The 20589-nt window shown below is 37.4% G+C and overlaps 1 protein-coding gene across 1 annotated transcript; it reads left to right on the top strand.

Moving 5' to 3' along the window:
* The first annotated feature begins 5605 nt into the window (after nt 1-5605).
* On the top strand, nt 5606-7356 carry LOC131429550 (uncharacterized). The gene is made up of 4 exons (XM_058593745.1): nt 5606-5876; nt 5940-6219; nt 6293-6831; nt 6885-7356. The coding sequence occupies exons 1-4, from the start codon at nt 5734-5736 to the stop codon at nt 6970-6972; spliced, it is 1050 nt and encodes a 349-aa protein (XP_058449728.1). The 5' UTR covers nt 5606-5733; the 3' UTR covers nt 6973-7356.
* The last annotated feature ends 13233 nt before the right edge of the window (nt 7357-20589 follow it).

The following is a 20589-nucleotide window of genomic DNA, read 5'->3' as shown; positions in this document are numbered from 1 at the left end:
GAAAATTATGTCTGAAACGTTTAATGAAGCCTAATATACTATTTGCTTTATTGATTTATTGACAATTGTATTATAATGCTCCACGAAAGTAAGTTTTGAGTCTAGGTCTAAGTTTTGAGTAAGTTTTACGCCTAGGTCTTTAATAATTTTACATTTTTCAACCGGTTTTTTTACTAAATATTTGTTAATAGAAGGAGACATGATTTTTCTACTAAACGTTACTGAACTACATTTCTTAACGTTTAGTTGGAGTAAGCTTTTATTACACCACATGTTGAATACGTTAATTTCATATTGAAATATTTCAGCATCTACAGCATTTTTTATTTCCATAAAGAGCTTCATGTCGTCTGCATATACAAGTACTTTTAGATGTTTGAGTAAGAAGGAAATGTCGTTTACGTACAAGATAAAAAGAATAGGGTCTAAATGTGAACCTTGGGGAACACCTGAAGTAAGATTTATTGATTTTGAGTTTGTGTTTTGATAGCGTACAATTTGTTTACGTTTTGTGAGATATGATTCAAGCCATTCCAAAAGTTTTTGCCATATTTTTTAATTTGGAATAGTAATTATGGCATGTCGATTCTGTCGAAAGCTTTGCTGAAACTAGTATAGAGAGTTTCTACATAATTTCTATTGTCTACAGCTTCCAAAGTGAATGTAATGAATTCCAAGAGATTTGTTGAAGTAGAACGACTTTTGAAAAAACCATGTTGTGAGTTATGTATTTTTTTACTTGTTGAAATATTTTCCATTGATCATTTTTTTCAAATAATTGTGGAATGCAATTCCTCGCAATTCCTCGATTTTCGCGTATGTCTGGTTTTGAGTCTGATTTAAAGACTGGTACTAAGAAGGAGGATTTCCATGTTTCTGGAAATATTCCTGTTCTTAGAGATAAGCTGAAGAGATGGTGTAATGGTGCTGTGAGTTCAGTAGCTAATTGTTTCAAAAATATTGGTGCTATTCCGTCAGTTCCAGATCCCTTTGCTGCGTTGAGGTTTTCAAGTGCAGTGAATATTTCTTGCTTTGATAATTGATTGACGCTGATGTCATTCGAAAGCTCCGGTATGAAGGAAAAGTAGTCACGTTCACGATCTGTCTCGGCGTATTTTAAAAGTCTACGAAAGTCTACGAGGGGGGATGGGTGGGTTAAAAAGGAACAGATTTTGGTCTACGTGGTTTATGAACGGTACCAGTAGACAAAGTACAGGGTAGGCCATTTAAAGTGAAGCATCGGGTAACCGAATAACCTTTGACAGAATTGTCAGAATTCCAAGACAATTTTACCATGAAACAATACAGACCAAAAGACACGATGAAATTGTTCAGCTTTACATTCAAAACGAGGTCAACTTTTGGCGAAAAATCTTCATGTCAGGCGAACAGTTTACATTTTACGTTAAATGGATGCGTTAATAAGCAAAATTGTCGGTTCTATGCTACTAAAAACCCTCATTTATTTGAGGAACTGCTTCTACACGACCAAAAAGTTACAGTTTGATGTGATGTCAATGGCGATCGTTATCGAGCCATGATAAATGATTTTGTGATACCCATGGTACGTGAAAATTGAACAGGACGGTGCAACATGCCATACAACAGCTCGACTAACAATCGATTTGTTACGACCATTGTTACCTGGATGAGTCATATCGAAATACGGTGTCTTTGACTTGTACCCGAGTTCACCTGATTCGACGTCACCAGAATTCTCTTATGGGGTTATTTGAAATCCAAGATGTACGATGATAAGCTAAGAAATGACATGAAATCGCCGCCAAAACGATGGAAAATGCCGTAAAAATGATTCATTTTGTACTCAATACCAATATCATTTTCAAAAAATAGCTGTAACACTTTTCCCTAATCCAAAATAAATTATAACCGAAATGAAAATAAATAAAAATGTTATTTCATATATTTTGTTCAGAAACAAAAGCTCCCACGTTAAATGGCCCACCCTGTACTCTCACGCAGCCCGCCTGGGTTGGATTCTTAAATCCGCACATAGGATCAGCAAGTTTTCCTGGCCCGTAGAGGTGAATGGCCTTACGGTTAAAACGTCTGTAATCGAAATAAATAAATAAATATTAAATAGGCAAAGTATCACGGAGAACCCGCAGATCACAAAATTACAAAATTACAATATTGCAATTGTTGTTTCACGCCCTGGTTGTTTTAACTAAAATGTTGTTGATTTAACTAACATATCTGTTAATTTTGACATAACCATTCAGGTAACCGAAATTGTTGTATTCAAATGCTGTCACTTGGCGGAGATCGAAAACAGCAAAAGGCAGAACAAAAAACCTCTTCATTTCACCAGAAGCGTTTCATATTGAAAATTTTCAATGGTAAATGAACGTCATTTATGTTAGTCACGTAGTGGTCGTTTTATGGAAATGAAAGTATGCAGAAGAATAACAGTTAATTGTAAAACAAGTTTTCCATGTGTTAAATAGATATTCCTACAGTATAAATGTTTTAATTTCATCTGAGAGTAATGTATTCTAGGACAGTTCATGTCAATGTTATTAAAACCACTAACGCTTAAAAATTTGGTGCTAAAGTGAAGTGGTACTATTTGTATTTTCTTGAAAGTGTATCTGTAGCATTTGCCAATTGGCGTTTTAATTTCAAATAACTGAATAATTGGATGAAAAAACTAAGACATTTTTTTGCTTTCATGCATACAAGTAACTTTGCTGGGATTGTGTCTTTGCTCAATTGCACGAGTGACATCTCATTGAAACGTTTCATTGTTCGCTCAGGGTGTTTGGCTTTGCTCAACTGAAACGTTTCATTACTTGTTGGGTGTCGTTGCTAAGCTGCCAGCACGATAAATAAAAAAATGACAGATTAGTTAAAACAACAGTCGATTAGTTGTACCAAATATTAACCAATCAAAATCAGAAAAACAATTAATATTTTAGTTGTTTTGTGATCGCTGGCTTTTCCGTGTACATGGTGGTTGGTAGGGAATAAGGCGGCCCAAACGGTGTTTCATCCGAGGTGAAAATTGAATGGGTATGTACGAGTTTGTCAACGAGTTCACGTATTTTGAAACACTAATGACAAGTGAATATGATGCTAGCCGTGTGGTACAAAGGCATGTTACGGCTGATGCTAACTGGGCTAACCACGGTAGCAGTAATCGACTGTAATCCCATGGTAACGGCTTATTTTACTTTTACTTCACCCACGAAGGAAATGAACTCCTAGGTGAAGTTCATTTCACACACCAAGTTCCCCAACAAGGTGCTGCTGTGGCTGACAATCAGCGAGAAGGGGATGTCAAAGCCGCTCGTCTTTCGCTCCAGACTAGCCGTGAACGGGAAAATTTATAGTACGTAATGAAGGACATGGAGCGGCTGAATATCGATGTGGTACCCAAGTAGGCAAACCCGCCCAACGTCCATCAGCTGCGTCCTATCGACAATTCCTGGGCCAACCTGAAGCGTAAGAATGTTGTCGCGAAAACTGAGGAGGAATGGCACTTAAACTTAAACAATTACCTCCCATGGGAAATTTATCCAAAGCAATGATCTGGCTTAGCTTTTCTTTTATCAAAATCCGAAAAAATCCATTTTTCAATGCAAGCGTTACATACATGCTGATATTGAAAAGCCTAAAAAATGTGGCAGACTGCAGTGGGCTGGACATGAAGCGAGAATGCCGGAAGAGAAACTGATCTACGTAATGCTCTGAGCCTGTATGAGTTCGACGACGGTCGCTAGACCTCGTACTCGCTGGGTGAATTCAATCGATGGTAAAGCCCTTGCAGTGGGAATACAGAGTGAATTTCATTATTTGTTTTTGTTCTGTGTATCAAAAAGCTTCACATTAGTATAGTTTATTATATAATTATTTCTGCTTCTTCTATCATCTCATTTATTTGGACCAAATCGAATCTTCAGCTCATATCCGAATGTGAATAACGAATGTCGGTTGATGATTCGATTAAAGCACGTGTCTAGCTATCCAATCATTTTTTTTAACTTTTCAAGTTTTCTTGTTGTAGTACAGTTCATTAAATAAAATCTATTGGCAAAGCAAAGCAAAGTATTGGAATTAAATTCTTTTTGTGGAATTTTGCTTTCTGTTTCATCAGACTTCGCAGTCGATTCTAAGCGAACAGAATCATTACATTGCATGCATATTTCCCGTTTTCGTCAACAAATTCAGTCAACTTTTTTTATTTGCAAACTTTTTGAAAAAAGGATGTCTTCGTAAGAATGATGTCTCATACCAATGAGAACGCATTGGATGAATATTAATTTTCAAACGAGCTTTGGCTTGTTAAAATCGACTCGGCAATCTCGGAGAAAATTGAGCGGTAAAAAAACAACGCGTTTTGTCGGTTATATCTCCGAAACCAGAAGAAAAAGCCATTTAATCTTCTAACTGGATCAATGGTCCAAGCTTTCAAACGAGCCTAAACTTGCTGAAACCGGTTCAGCTACCTTCGAGAAAATCAAACAATAAAAAAAAATCTTTGACTAGTGTATGCACACACATACAAACACACAAACATTTTTTGATCTCTTCGAGCTGAATCGAATGATATATAACACTACGGGTCTCGGAGGCTCCGTTCGAAAGTAGGTTTCTTTTCAGTACTTCTATTAGCTTCCCATAGAAAAAGACGAAAAGTGCGGTCTGTCGGCTACGTCACTTCTACGATCATATCTCCGGAACCGAAAGAGTCATCTTTGAAATTAATCCACAATCCGTTGGTAGCTTTCAAACGAGCCAAAGCTTGTTGAATGTTCAATCAAATGGTATATAACACTATGGGTCTCCGGAGCTCCGATCAAAAGTCGGTTTTCCAGTAATTCTATTATCTTTCTATATAAAAAATGCAAAACGGTCTTGACTTCACCATCGAAAAGTGAGCAATAAAAGTTTTGTCGCCCCAAAAACGTTGCGCCAGAGGCGAACTCTCCCTTCGCTTCCCCTAGATACTGTAAATGCCTAATGTCAAAATAATTCATTGTCAAATATAAAACCGATACACTGAAGAAGGATGTAAATAACATTCCGAAATACGCGTATCTGTATTGTAACGTTTGTTATGCTTCATTAAAGTATAGTGACTTTGTGAAAGTGTAATAACGTGACAGTGAAATAGTGGAATTAAATGTTACTTAAATAGTGACACTATTGTCAAATGATTAATTAACATAAAAATAAAAATAAAACAAACTTTTCGCTAATTCAGATTCGGAGACAGAAATCTTCAATTGTTTTTTTTTTCAATAAAACATATAGTTATTTTAGACATACTTCGCATTTCTGGGTGTAAATCTGTATTACCATCGCCATCGTAAATTCGATCAAGTTGGAGCTATCAAAAGCGATATTTTAGTAGGGGAGTAGAGGTAACATTGCTTCTATAGTCAACAAAATCCATTCAATGAAAAACATCGATTGAAAAGATTATAAAGATTATATGTAATAGTACTACTCACACAATAAACCATTTGTTTGGGTTATTAGATATGCGTACAATAGATATTGACAAATTATGCGGTAATTAAAAATATATTGAAATGAATTAGTTCATCAGGTTTTTTCTTTGAATCCAGAACCAAATTTATATTCATACATCAACAGAGAGAAGAGCATAACAAACACTACTGATTCGTTTGCTTCTATTGATAAGATTAAAATACATATATAAATACTCTTGACCGGCCTTCTGCCTAAGTCAGTACGTGTAGTGAAATGGAGAAGCTACCAGACACTTTCGTTAAGGGCTTTCATGATGAAGCTAGTGTTAGAAAAATGAAATACAATGCATTAGGAAGAACAGGTTTGCACGTTTCGGAAATTTCTTTTGGATCTGGTACGCTCAGTAAATTTTATGGGTAAGCTAGGAACAAAAATAAAGTGAAGTCAGCTAATATACGTGGTCATTCAATTCATTACAGTCTTCTCGGAGAAACCGAGGGTGTAAAAGCAGTTCATTTGGCGCTCAAAAAGGGGATTAACTACGTTGATACAGCTCCTTACTATGGTCAAGGTCGATCCGAAGAAATACTCGGACAAGCATTCAAAGATGTTCCGCGTCAGGCGTATTATATTGCAACCAAAGTTGGACGGTACGAGATGGAATACGATAAAATGTTTGACTATAGTGCAAAAAAGACTCGCGAGAGCATAGAGAGAAGTTTGAAATTACTTGGAGTCGATTACCTTGATGTGGTTCAAGTAAGTGATGATTCTTTTTGCATAAATTTGAATACCAATCAATCATAAAATTTTGAACTGTTAATCTTTGTAGATTCATGATGTGGAATTTTCGGCCGATTTGAACGTGATAGTAAATGAAACTTTGCCTACGTTAGAACTACTCCGTGATGAAGGAAAATTGAGATTCATCGGAGTGTCAGCCTATCCAATCGATGTACTACAAAAGATTATCTCAATGGCAAAGGGGCGCTTTGATACCGTGTTATGTTACAGTCGTTACACATTAATTGATGACGCTTTGAAGAGATATTTGCCATTTTTCGAAGAAAACAATTTGGCTGTTATATGTGCTTCTGGTCATGGTATGGGTTTGTTCACAAATGCCGGCCCTCAACCCTGGCACCCGGCTCATGATCAGACCAAGCAAATTTGTTTGGAGGCAAGCGAGTTTTGCAAGCATGAGGGAATTGAGTTTGGAAAACTGGCAATGTATCATTTTATTCAAATCAACGGTCCAGCCACATTTCTAAGTGGGATGCAAACCGAGGATTTGGTTAGAATTAATTTGGATGCTTTCTATGATGGACTAACCACTAAAGAACACGAGGTCTTAGCACATTTGAAAAAAAGGTAAACCGATATCCTAAAAGCAACAACTACTATCTACTATTAATATTTTTCAGTATATTCTCAAAGAATAAGCATGCAGACTGGGAAGGCATCGAGGTGCGACGGTATTGGGACACCATGAATGCTATCAAAAAATTATAAAATGCTTGTGTAGTCAATTTTAGGAGCACCATACAAAAGTTCAATTGCCATACAGAAGTTTGAATATATACAAGTTTTACAGTCAGAGAAAAAATATTGTCTGCTCGTTCAGGTGTGTTGAGATGCAATATAGAAGTAAGAGAAAGTTATTTTATTCTTTTCTCATACGTTCGCGGATGATAGTTATTGCTTTGTATGCATTTTAGTTGCACGTGTGGAATTTTAGACCACATAGGGCTAATGCACCAATAGTGGTACAGCGATGCGAAAGCTTGAATGCTCCTAATTTCATCTTACTCTTGAAGTAAATCTATAGAACAAAGACAACAGATCTGACTCCAATTCTAATGGAGTTGAGATGCATGGGGGTAACGTCACCCTAAATACATTTATCATTCAATAGCAAGCTTTTTGTCAGTGCAATGAAAGAATGTATGAATCAGGACGAGAATATTTTACAGTTTTTCTGTTTGACCTGAGTTAAGATAGTTTATTTTTTTAACAAAATTGACGTAAATTATGTCTATAAGCTCTTCATATTCAATTTTCGTTCCAATTTTCACGTGTTTTTGCTCATATACGATAAACATTTTGACTGTATCTGACGCAACAGGGAGGCTGTCGTAAAAACATACACATGGATCGGCTCATATGGGCATTATCAGTTTATGAAAACTGCTAGTGTGATTTAGAATTTCAAAGTGAGCTGATAGGTAAATGCAAAGTTCAACTCTATCGTGAGTTAGCTTTTTACAATTTACAATATCTAACCAAATGTTTCTAACACAGGGTTGTAAAGTTAAGGTCATTATTGATGAATTCATCGTTGGCAAGTAACTCAAATGCGAAGAAACCAGAGGACACCACACATCAAAAGGTATATCAATCAGAATGTTGGTCTGATTGATATACCTTTTGATGTGTGGTGTCCTCTGGTTTCTTCGCATACTAGCTAAGAGTACTGGAAATGTATAAAATAGACGTAAACGTCATTAGGGTAACGGTACATAAGACGAGGATATGGAATACATTTAAAAATATTGCCGACGGTACAATATTGGTAAGGTCCAGAGTTGAAACGAACTTAATACCATGGGTTCCTGTAACACGAATGTCAGCAGTTGGTCGAAGAGAAGAATGCAGCAAGGGCGAGGATGCTGGAACACCGCCCTAGAGCGAACGAGGAACGATACAGACAGGCGCGGAACAGACAGAACGCGGTTTTCCGGAAGAAAAAGCGCCACCAGGAAGACCAAGATCGCGAAGCGATGGAACTGCTGTACCGCGCAAATGACACACGGACGTTCTATGAAAAGGTGAACCGCTCACGTAGAGGCTACACGCCACAGGCCGAAATGTGCAGAGATACCAGTGGTAATCTTCTCACGAACGAACGTGAGGTGAACGACAGGTGGAAGTAGTACTATGACGAGTATCTGAATGGCGAAGCACAAGATACAGAGATTCACGCTCAGCCGACGACAGATTCCCAGCCCCTGATCTGTCGGAGATCGGCAAGCTGAGGAACAAAAAAGCCGCGGGCAATGACCAGTTGCCAGGCGAGGTGCTCAAACATGGAGGAAAGGCACTGGCTGGTGCGCTGCACTGGATGATTTCTAGGATTTGGGAGGAGGAGATTCTACCGCAGGAATGGATGGATGGAGTGGTATGTCCCGTCTACAAAAAGGGCGATAAGCTAGACTGTTGCAATTACCGCGCAATCACATTGCTGAACGCCGCCTACAAGGTACTCTCCCAAATCCTTTGCCGTCGTCTATCACCCATAGCTAAGGAATTCGCCCGCGCCACTACGGATCACATATTCGCGATAAGACAAGTACTCCAGAAGTGTCGTGAATACAATATACCCACGCATCACCTATTCATTGACTTCAAAGCGGCATACGACACAATCGATCGAGAACAGCTATGGCAGATCATGCACGAATACGGTTTCCCGGATAAACTGACGCGATTGGTCAAACCAACGATGGATAGAGTGATGTGCTACGTCTGAGTATCTGGGACGCTCTCTAGTCCCTTCGAATCTTGGAGAGGGCTACGGCAAGGTGATGGACTTTCTTGTATCTTGTTCAATATTGCCCTGGAAGATGTGATTCGAAGAGCGAGGATCGACACGAGTGGCACGATCTTCCGAAAGTCCGTACAACTTTTTGGCTTCGCTGACGATATTGATATTGTGACACGTAACCATGAGAAGATGACGGAAACCTACATCGGACTGAAAGCTGAAGCTAGGCGTATCGGACTGGCCATAAATGCGTCCAAAACAAAATACATGAGAGGAAGAGGCTCTAGAGAAGAAACACTACGCCTCCCACCACGAATATTGATAGACGGCGACGATATCGAGGTGGTTGATGAGTTCGTGTATTTGGGCTCACTGGTGACCGCCGATAATGACACCAGCAGAGAAATTCATAGACGTATTTTGGCAGGAAATCGTGCATAGTTCGGACTAATAAAAACCCTTCGGTCTAGAAAAGCACGCCACCGCCAGAAATTGACCATCTACAAAACGCTCATTATACCGGTTGTTCTCTATGGCCACGAGACCTGGACTATGTTGGCAGAGGACCAATGCGCCCTCAGTGTTTTCGAAAGAAAGGTACTCAGGACCATCTATGGTGGAGTGCAGATGGAAGACGGAACGTGGAGACGGCGTATGAATCACGAATTGCAACAGCTGCTAGGAGAACCACCCATCGTACGGACAGCTAAAATCGGACGTCTACGATTGGCTGGGCATGTTATAAGGATATCGGACGACAGCCCAGTGAAAATGGTTCTTGAATCTAATCCGACTGGTACAAGAAGAAGAGGAACGCAGCGAGCGAGGTGGATCGGTCGAGTGGAGGGTGATCTCAGAAGCATCCGTGCCTTGAGTGGCTGGCGACGAGCAGCCATCGACCGAGTTATGTGGAGACGTATGCTTGATACAGCAAAGGACACCGGCCGGTTCGGATAGTAAATGACAAACGACCTTTGCCTTTACTTTCTGACATATCGGAGACTCGGATGACTCGTATCGCTAAGATGCCTAAGTTCGACTCCTCTGGTAGAAGGTAAAAGTTTAGATACGAGAAGCCTTCTGCTTACTTAAATGACCCTTGTCACGTCTCACTTTTCCGCACTTTATTCTTCACATCCTCGCTCTTCCTTGAGTACTATGGCTCTATAATTTCATATTCTTTCTCTTCTTATAATCTCTAGTTAGTTTGTTATCGTTAAAAAACCGAAAAAAGTATCCATTAATTACTTCCGGAATAATCAACGGTGCAATTTTCGAAGAAGACTGTATCAGGAAGTGTCTTTCATCACTCATATGAAAGAACGATGAATGAACTCTGAATTGGTTCGATCTTGCACCCTGCCATTACGCTCGAAACGTGTTGGTGTAGTACCGAGCCAAGTTTTGTGTTTAAATATATAAATCCACCAAATTCATCAAAATTTCACCCGGTTGAAAATTTCTGGAAAATTTTAAGGACAGAACTTGACAAACATTCCAAAACTATTAACACAACGCTGGAGTTAAAGAAATTTGTTCTGCCAGTGAAATACTCTAAATGTAGTGAAACACAACTTAGACGGCAACTCAATTGAACAATACTCTGTAGATGTTCAGATTGGACACGGCCAGTGTCCCATCTCTGATCTCACAATAATCGTAATTTTCACGTGATTCTCGTCAAATCGCGTCAGTTTATGGTTGGTTACTTTAGTAAGGACATTTAAGATAAACCTTTCTCTAGAAGTACATTCTCAAAAACCTCTTATATTTGGTTTAACGTTCCTCGTCACATGTGACATCAGATAAATGGACACCTCAGCAGCAATAATAGCTTGTGCTATGTTAGGTGTGGTAATCTATTGAGTTTTGTCGAAGTTTTGGTTGATCATAAAAACAATTTGAACTTTGCACCCCCTCATTTCATCAACCCCCCCACCTTTCCCTTAACAATGCTTTTAAGATCATCTGAACTGCAAATTATATTTGTACTTAGCAAGAAGCATCGTTTTTTGGAAAATTCTATCAACTTAACATTAAACTTCCTTTTTAGAGGTACTCATCGCTCCCTTTTCTATAAAAATACCCTTATGACCATCTCTGAAGAGCAAGAAGTACCTGTGCCAAGTTTGGTGGCAACCCGTTCAGAAGTTTCGGAGGGATGCCGTTACAAACATTACACCCCCTTTTTAAAGGCATTTGATACATCCACCCCCATATAATCATATCTAAGATATGGAAAATGTTTCTATGGTCTTCTAAAAGTGTCAATTCTTGTCAAATTATATGAATTTTTTCATGACCCCCTCTGTCAATGACACTTGCTACGCTTCATTCCATATAAAAATTCCCTTATGATCATCTCTGAAGAGCATGAAGTAGCTGTATAAGTTCAGTAGTTCTGGAGTTATGCCATTACAAACATACAAACTTACATCCTTCTTTATACATAGATTATTTTTGATAAGAATAATAAATTTGGTCAAGTCGCATTCAACCTACTTCGAAAATGCAGATAAAAATTCAACTAAATAGTCAATCAAACGAAATTGATGTGAAATGGTTAAACATGGTTCGTGTGACTTTAAAAATATCTTAAAGCAGATTTGTGGGACTTTCTAAAAATTCTTTTGGTCAACCGCAAATGTACAAATTTTGCCTGGAATTTTTTGGAAAATGCATGTCAACAATACCTTTTTGTTAATATGAGATCGAAAAACTTATTTTAATGCACTTTGTGGTGTAATGATACCTTTCTCATTAACGTTTATACAGGGTAGGTACAGTATTCGAGGACACTCATACTTGTGGCTGTAAATTCTTTGGTGTCTTTCATTGCAATATTCATTTTCATATTAGTAATGGACGTCAACGTGAACTATAAGTCAACGTTGGAAATCAGTTGACATTCAGTTATTGTCGCCATATGTGCGAAGCATACCGATTTAGAAAACGTCAATTTTCTCGACTGTGTCCGGCAAGGTAATGTCCGCTGGCAATATAGAAACTTTTGCAAAACGAAAAACACCTAAAGAGCACAAAGCCTCGGTGACACATGATTTATTGTTTGTTCTTTTCACTTCCAAACAATGGCTCCAAGTTCTACAGCCCTTAATCCACTAATTATAATGTATAGTGCCAGTTGACCGGGGGACCCGTGAACATTTCCATGACATTATTTCATCGTCAAAAGTTATTACAGCATCAATGACCAATATGACCCTTAAAACATTTGATTTCCGATTTTAATTTTAAGGATTGAGTATGTTGTTGCAGCTGATGGGGTTGCAGAAGAACATTGTTTTTCTCCTCAAAAACAGTACGCACCCTGTATGAAAAATCGATTAAATCTCCATTTTCGTAATTGAAGGCGTTGAAACTGCAAACAGAGAACTGACAAAATTAAGTTTGTTTGGTCATCAACTAATGAGAACTCAAAATTTGAATAGCTTTAATAAAACTTTTAGAGATTTCGTACCATTTTCGCGGCATCGGATAGTTTGAAAAGGAAAGTTTCAATCCGAAGAAAATTCAGCAGTAGTTCGTAGACTATAGAATATTTTAACACATGGATCAATAAGTCCCGAGACTAAAGCAGAGATGGCGCTCATAGTAAACCAGTAACCACGTCTTTCTAGAGTACTAACCTTTGCTTGAAACGGGTCAAAATTTTAAGTCGATCCGACCAGAAACAGCTGAGTTATCGAGGTTGAAGTAAAGTCGTTTTGTAGTTTGTTTAAAAAATGGAAAAAACCGAGTTTCGTGTTTTGATAAAACATTGTTTTTTTAATGGGTAAAACACCGTGCAAGCGAAACAATAGATTGAAAAATGTTATCCGGACTCTTGTCTATCAAAAGCAACGATTTGTCGGTGGTTCGCCGAGTTTAAACGTGGTCGTACCGACACAAATGACGCGAAACGCTCGGGTAGAAATAGGTAGGAACTGTGGAAGCCGTTACACCGGAAAATGTGAGTGAAGTGACAAAAATTATAATGAAAGATCGTAAAGTGAAGCTCCGTGAGATTGCTGAGATGACACAGATATCATATGGAAGTGTATTTACTATCCTTCATGAAAAAGGTTTTTTCCAAGTGGGTGCCGCGATTGCTTCCGATGGAACAAAACGCACCCTGTCACAAGTCGATGAAAACAATGGCGAAATTGAACGAATTGGGCTGCTTCCCCACACCCCATACTCGCCAGATATAGCCCCCAGTGACTACTGGCTCTTTGCTGATCTTAAAAAAATGCTCCAGGGAAAAAGATTTGGCTCAAATGAGGCAAGCAAGGTCATCGCTGAAACTGAAGCTAATTTTGAAGCGAAAGATAAAATTTTTTATATACATGGTATTGAAAAATTGGAAAAACGTTGGAACCATTGTATCTCCCTGAAAGGTGATTATGTTGACGAATAAAAAAAATTTTGCAAAAAAAAATGTTGTTTCCATTGCATTGTTAGTCTCGGGACTTATTGATCCATGTGTTATTTGAATCTATTCGGAAAGAAGTCCGTTACAGCTGTCATGATTGAAAAATCATGAAACTAATCATTTTAACTTCTTATGAAGTCATGATTATTTGGTTATCATTTAATAATTCAAACCATGAGCAATAAATTTTTACCCATGAAAATTATTCATGGTTAGAAAATGTGTCACTTGTGGAATGTATTTCGTTCAAACCTCGTAATTTTCTACCCGTATATCACATTGAACCATCTGCCTCAAGTGATGTGATGGAATGCTTAATAGATTAATGGCAGGGCAAAAAGCGGATATTGAAAATGTTTACTTGATCCTGAGGCAAATTCGTTTCATAATTGTGTTGTTTCACCCACCGGTATGGCATACAAAGAATCGACAACATAATGATAATGAACAGAAAATTGGCATTATAAAAGATTGCTTATTCAACTAAGCATCAACGATACATTTTGTATGAATATATTTGAATATATTCTTACATATTTGATATGACTGTACTTATTAGAATAGTATTCTAAGAGCTAGAGTAAACCGAAAAATAAATTTGACTGTAATTTTTAAACTCCATCTTATGAAAACTTTCCTTGTTTTTCCACTTAGTTTAATTTGTTTAATAGATATAACCAGGCGCGTACCAAAAAAAAAGTTTCGGGAGTGGTTTTCAAAATAAAGAGAAGACCGGGGTCAAATCGGACAGTTTAAAAAATAAAATATATCCTTTACAACTGGGTTTTTACCCAAGTCATCTTTACCGCGTCATCTCTACGCGCGTTTATAAAGTTAATCCATGAATCGAAATAATTACAAGCTGTCCGGTTTAAGCCTGTGTCCGGTCTAGCCCCTGTCTCTCCTAAAAATTTCTTGAATTTCGTGGTTAGAGGGGGGGTGGTTTGAACCCCCCAAATCCACTCCTGCATACGTGCCTGGATATAACAAAACAAGCTGTATTGATCCACATGAATATTTTAAATGATACGAATTCGATATAAAGTTTTTTTGCCTTTCTCTGTAGAAAGGTATTAGATTTGCTGGAAAACCGATTATCGAACGGAGCCTCGGAGACCCATCGTGTTTTATACCAATCGACTCAGCTCGACGAGATCGGAAAATGTCTGTCTGTGTGTGTATGCGCACCATTTAACGAATTTTTTTAACGCGCGATTTTCTCAGAGATTAAAAGGCTATGATTTCTGGTTCCGCAGATATGATGGTATAAGTGACTTTTTTACCGCGCAAGTTTCTGGCTTAACCGATTTTAACAAACCTAGATCCGTTTAAAGGCTATTGTGAGGCCATTGATTAAGTTCGAAGATCAAATAGCCTGTGACTTTTGGTTCCGGAGATGTGATGATATACCGTTACCGACAAAACGCGTTGTTTTTTTTACCGTGCAAGATTCTCGGGGATGGCTAAATCGATTTTAACAAACTTAGGCTCGCTTGAAGGCTACTATTGGGCATTTGATGAAGTTCGAAGGTCGAATGACTGCGACTTCTGGTTTCGGAGATATGATGATATAAGTGACGCAACCGACAAAAAACGTTGTTTATTACCGCTCTAATATATATAAGGGTGCAAATATTTTGGGATCCCCTCTAATTTCGTAATGCGGTGGTGCTTAAAAGCTTGAGCACTTCGAAAAAAGTCCCCATACAAAGTTTGTGCTGAAACAGATATGGGTAAGGGGTGCTGCCCTACGGTTTTGGTTTCAAAATTTTCACCATAGGAGGTGCATGAAATTTCCGAAATCGAAAATTTTTTTGATGTCAAACGTCTTAGAATTGCATGAAACGTCGAGATTATGTGTCATCTAAAAAAAAAAATTATGAAAAAATCGACTTTTTGGGACTTGGAAAAGTTTTGATATTTTTTCTTAAAGTTCCAGAAAGTCGATTTAAAAAAAATATATATTTCTAAAATGTCAAGCACTAGATGGGAAAAATGATGCCGACTATGTGACAGAAACACTGAAGCATGCTTTTGCGAACTACTTGCATCAATCTGGTCAATATTATGTCGTTTTTCATTGAAAAACAGTGGTGGCGTGGATTGCTCTGGTTTTGCAATTTCGAGCAGAAATGATAATAAAACACCGTCAAAAAATTGCACTTCTCTTCGAAAGTGCAAAATCAGAGCAATCCACGCCTCCAGTGTTTTTCAATTAGAAACGGCATTAGTGTCCGAAATTATTTAATAAAAGGATGAAGAATATTTTCATGACACTGTTATGAAGGAAGAGAAAGGCATTTTCATACCACTAGGTGGATAAGGAAGGGTTTTTTGAGGTTTGATTCTCACGTGTTTTGTTAAAACCGGAGCAATGAACGCAAGTAAACACGTCATTTTAAGTGTCGTCGATCTTCAAAAACACAATATTTTAATTATAAATGATTCAGATTAAAAGAAACTCGCCGTTTTTTTTACTGATTCTTTTAATTCTTTTAACAATACATTCATCTCAACATTCCATTTCATATTAGAAATCCTTAATTATTTAAATTTTTTTTATTATTTAAAAATATTATTATAAAAGATATCGCGTTAAGATAATTGAATTTGTTTTGGTTCTTTAAATTCAGTTTGTTTCTTTATTGTGTATTACATTTTAATACAGAATAATCACACTAAAGCTACAAGAAATGTGGTATCTAATTAGCTCAACAAAAAGCACGTAACTGCCTAACTTTCACGTAGCGCCGTGTAGGCAAGTAGGAAGCAGTGAGTTCCAAACATGTTTAATGACATATGTTTGATAGCATTGACTTACTGATTCATTGACGCAATAATTTACTTACTCGGCGTGATCCCGACAGGCGGTGGCATATGTGATGGTTCATCGGCGGTAAACATAACATAACAACACGCCGCATGGGAAACTCGTTGGCGTAGTGTTGCTACTGCTTAATACTAGACGCGAAATAGGAAAATGGGCAAAGGAAAACATTGCTACTACTAGCCTACATTCGAAACCAGTATTTTACTGCTTACTTTGTATCCAACTAATATGTACGAATCGTTTTATTTTATATTTATAATAGGACCTATTAAAGTGATGTAATTTTCAGGAAAAGCTAGTTACCTTACAAAAATGTTGTTTCTGGTCGATTGCGCAATCTAGGAAAAGATTTCCTACGTAACATAGAATATAAAATACCGAATGGCATTCAATCAACGAGTATCGTCCCGCTGATGATGGAAATTGCTCTTTATATGTGCATGTTGTGATTTTCCGCACCCTCTGGAGTGTAGGAAAGACCACAATTTCTCTGTTCGTGTCGAATGGTTTTTGTTGATGGTTAACCGTAATGGCTTATTGCATTCGTTTCAAGTGCAAGTGCAGTTGTTTTTATGTTAAAATCATGCTAATTATTTCACACTTCATATATTATTTATAAAATTTTGCTTCTTGTTGCATTCGTGATCACATAATAATTTAAATACGTTAGTGGCATGAGTCCAGCAGTATGTGTTGGACGGTAACCGAAGCAGGCCAGACTATGCACAGTGACGGTTTAATGTGTTTATCGATGGAAATGTTTTTTTCATGCTGAGTATTGAACTTCGTGGAGCTGTGGTGTGTTTGGTTGCAGTTAAAATATCACGGAAATGATTTTCCTTGTTCATTCTAGCGTGTAATCGAAAAAGAAGAATTGTTAATTTTCTTTGTTCATTCCGGGTGGTTGAAATGAATTCGAGCTATGTTAAGCGGAATATTGATGAATGTTTGTTGATTAGTATCATCAAGAAATACAATATTACAACTTATTATTATGTGTCCTTGACAAGGGAACGGAAAGATATGAACTGAATCTCAAGCAAGAGTATTTGTATCGGATTTAAATCGTAGAATTTGAATATCATCTAATGACTCTGAAAGCTAAAGTGAGCTTTATACCGTTTTCGTTTTTGAACCTAGACGTGGGCGACTCTGACTCCAAGTAAAACGAACACGTGGTTCGCGCCCTAAACAACAACTCAATAAAAAGGAAAAAAATAAACAAACTCGCATGGATGCGTAGTGCGACCCGAGAAAATTTTCAGAGCGAAACTACCCGATTGGAGTCCGATCTAGAGCGACCCCAGGTTGTTAAAACAAACACCAAAAGTTGTTTGGGCGACTCTGGGTCAGCTCTCGGGCTGCTCTGACCAATAAACGAAAACGGTATTAGTTAACAGGAACATGATAATTAGTTTAGGTATTGCATTTTTTAATACTGTGGCAACGGACTAAGCAACCAATACTTTACGTACAGAACCATTCCATGGTTGGTTGGTTGGTTTGCTAAATTCTGTTGATACTAAAAATCCTTTAATGTCGGGTCTCGAACATACAACAAGTACCTTATATGGTCAGCATCCTATGCATTTAACCCTATTGGTCATACTATTACAATTCATTACAATTTTCCACTCCTTTAGAAGTGGTTATGGTTGCTTATTTGTAGAGTAGACTGTACACGATAACATGAGGCAAACTCATATTGCCATTTTTAGTTTTGGTAGTATAAAACAAGTTTTAATGTGCAACACATTTTTGTTTTCTATATAGGGGTGCAAATTAGAAACTCAAGAAAAATATACGTAGAAATGTGGTCAGGTTTTGAACAATTACAGCTCAGTCAATTTTGTATCAGTTATTAATATTATGTCACCATTTGATTGGAAATTTTTCTACGTATTGATTTGAATGTTCATAGCCATGGATTTTTAATTGTATATCATTGAAATGTTGATTAATAGCGAGCAGTGTCCTATTTTGTCTGCTAAAAATCCCCGGTATATCGGATTTCTCTGCCATAGTCGACGATTTTGAAGGAGTAAGCGATATATCAAAGGGAAAGCATCGCTCTGATTGGTGAATCGATACAAAAGAGATGCTGTTGGAAGCTTGCGAAGCTATAAATATAAACAAAATTATAGCTAACGTTTCAATTCGTCATCTAACACTCGATGTGGATAGACGAATAACCTACTACGACTTATTTCGATTTTGTTTTATGTTTTATTCGCAGCTTTCTACCTACCCAAGCTATGGGTAAAACGCGCCATAGATCCGAGAAGGATCCAAAGGATGCTAAGCGTCTGAAGCCAAGTGATGTACAGGTAAACGACCGTTTGCTGAGTAAAAACCAATATGCTGATCTGCCAGTTGATGTCGAAGAGGAACTGCAGAAGAAGGAAAAAATGCCGCCTTTCTATCTGAAGGGCTTCCCACCAACTCTACGATCGGATTTCAACACAATGATCAGCAAAGGACTACAGGCAACAATCTGTTTATGTACTGAAGGCTACAAAATAACTGTTCCGGCTTTGAACCACTACAAAGGAGTGGAATTGTACCTGAAGCAGACAAAAGCGGAATACTTCACATACGATATTGCCGCCAATAAACCTATGAAGGTTGTACTTCGAGGACTACCCGATATGATGGAAGCCGAACTAAAGCAGGCACTGTCGGAGGCTGGACTAAAGCATTTGATGGTGTTTAAAATGAAGCGACATAACACGGACAAAAAGTATCGAGATCAAAGGGCTCCATCACCATGAGTCAACTGAAAACCATGAAATCATTATTTCACATAATCATCGAATGGCAAAAGTATAAATCGGTACATCGGGATGTCACACAGTGCACGAACTGTTTGAACTACGGCCATGGAGCGAGGAATTGCCACATGAAAAGTCGGTGCGGGAAATGTGCCGATTCACGCAATACCAACGATTGCCTACTAGATGACATCGCTGTAAAATGTGTGAACTGTGGTGGCGACCATCCATCTACTAGCAACAGTAGCTTTAGAATCTCAGATAGTGTTTCACAATTATTTGCCTATTTTTAAAATTCTAATCAGTTGAAGAGATTTTGAAAATTGATTTTTTACTGTCATCATGATCGGTCGTGTCTCCTACACAACCATGAAATTTTTTTTCAAGTTCTTCTTGTGTTCTTTGTATTGCAATTATTATACAATTTGTATTCATTTGTTTACAAAAAATACAAAATAAATCCAAATAACTTTCCACACATTAAACTTTGAGTTGAGTCGATTCATAGAAAGTTAAAATCATTCGTGAAATTATTCCCAGTCGTAAGGATCAAGTGTAAACCAAGTTAACTTGTGTTGGTAATTTGTGTATTACGTACATTTTATTTGGTACGTATGTCATAGATCTATGTATTCATATATGAAGTGTAACCAGTTTATCAAAGTGGCTTGCACGGTTGAGTTTCAAACAATCTTTTTTAGAAATAATTTATTCTCAAACGAACCTTAAGACTTTTTGGATGAAATATCAGTTTTGATAAGTTTTTACCAACGTTTGATTGAAAATTGCTTACATTTTATGAATGTAGATTTCAATTCCCAAATAACAGAGTTAGCATCACTGCTTCAATGGATTTGTATTAGATTGCGCTACACAAAATAAACAAAACTAAATATTTTCTGTTACAAAAGCAGTTTTCCGGAAAAATAAATAGTTTTACGACAACATTTCATATCCATTGCCTTTCGCGTGTTGAATTAAAGGCTCCTTTTTTCGGGTTTACTTATAGAAGGTACGTAAATCTTTATATCGCAATAATTGCTGCAAGAGGAAATCCATATAGGAATGTGTTTGTTGCTAATCAAATGTGTTAGTGGATGTAAGCTGAATTGAAATATTTTTTCTCGAGCAGTTTTAAGGAAAGCGGAAGAGTTTTAGACTAAGATTTTCGCTTTTCTTGAATTGCAATTTTAAGCAGAATGATCCGATTGGTTTATTTTTCAACCATATGGAAGATTTATTGATTAAAATCAGGAAAAGAAGCGCCAGAATTTGTTTTTACGCACACATTGTTGGTATTACTCATACGCTTGCAAAGAGTCTTGCTCCTTAATAGATCGTTGAAAATTCTTACTCTCTTTATTTCGCCAAAGGCATAAGTGGAATCTCGGAAATTACTAATATCGGCAAATTTTATTTATTTACAGATGATTTTATCATTTTTTTAGCAGAATCACGTGCCATGAGACTATTGTTCAGTTTTTAAACGTACCATTCGACTCAGTTAATCGAACTGAGCAATGTCTGTGTGTCTATGTGGCAAATAATCTCA

This window comes from Malaya genurostris, chromosome 2 (assembly GCF_030247185.1).
Source record: "Malaya genurostris strain Urasoe2022 chromosome 2, Malgen_1.1, whole genome shotgun sequence".
Classification (NCBI taxonomy): Eukaryota; Metazoa; Arthropoda; class Insecta; order Diptera; family Culicidae; genus Malaya; species Malaya genurostris.
The sequence above is the reverse complement of the archived record's forward strand: the minus strand, read 5'-3'. Positions and strand labels throughout refer to the sequence as shown.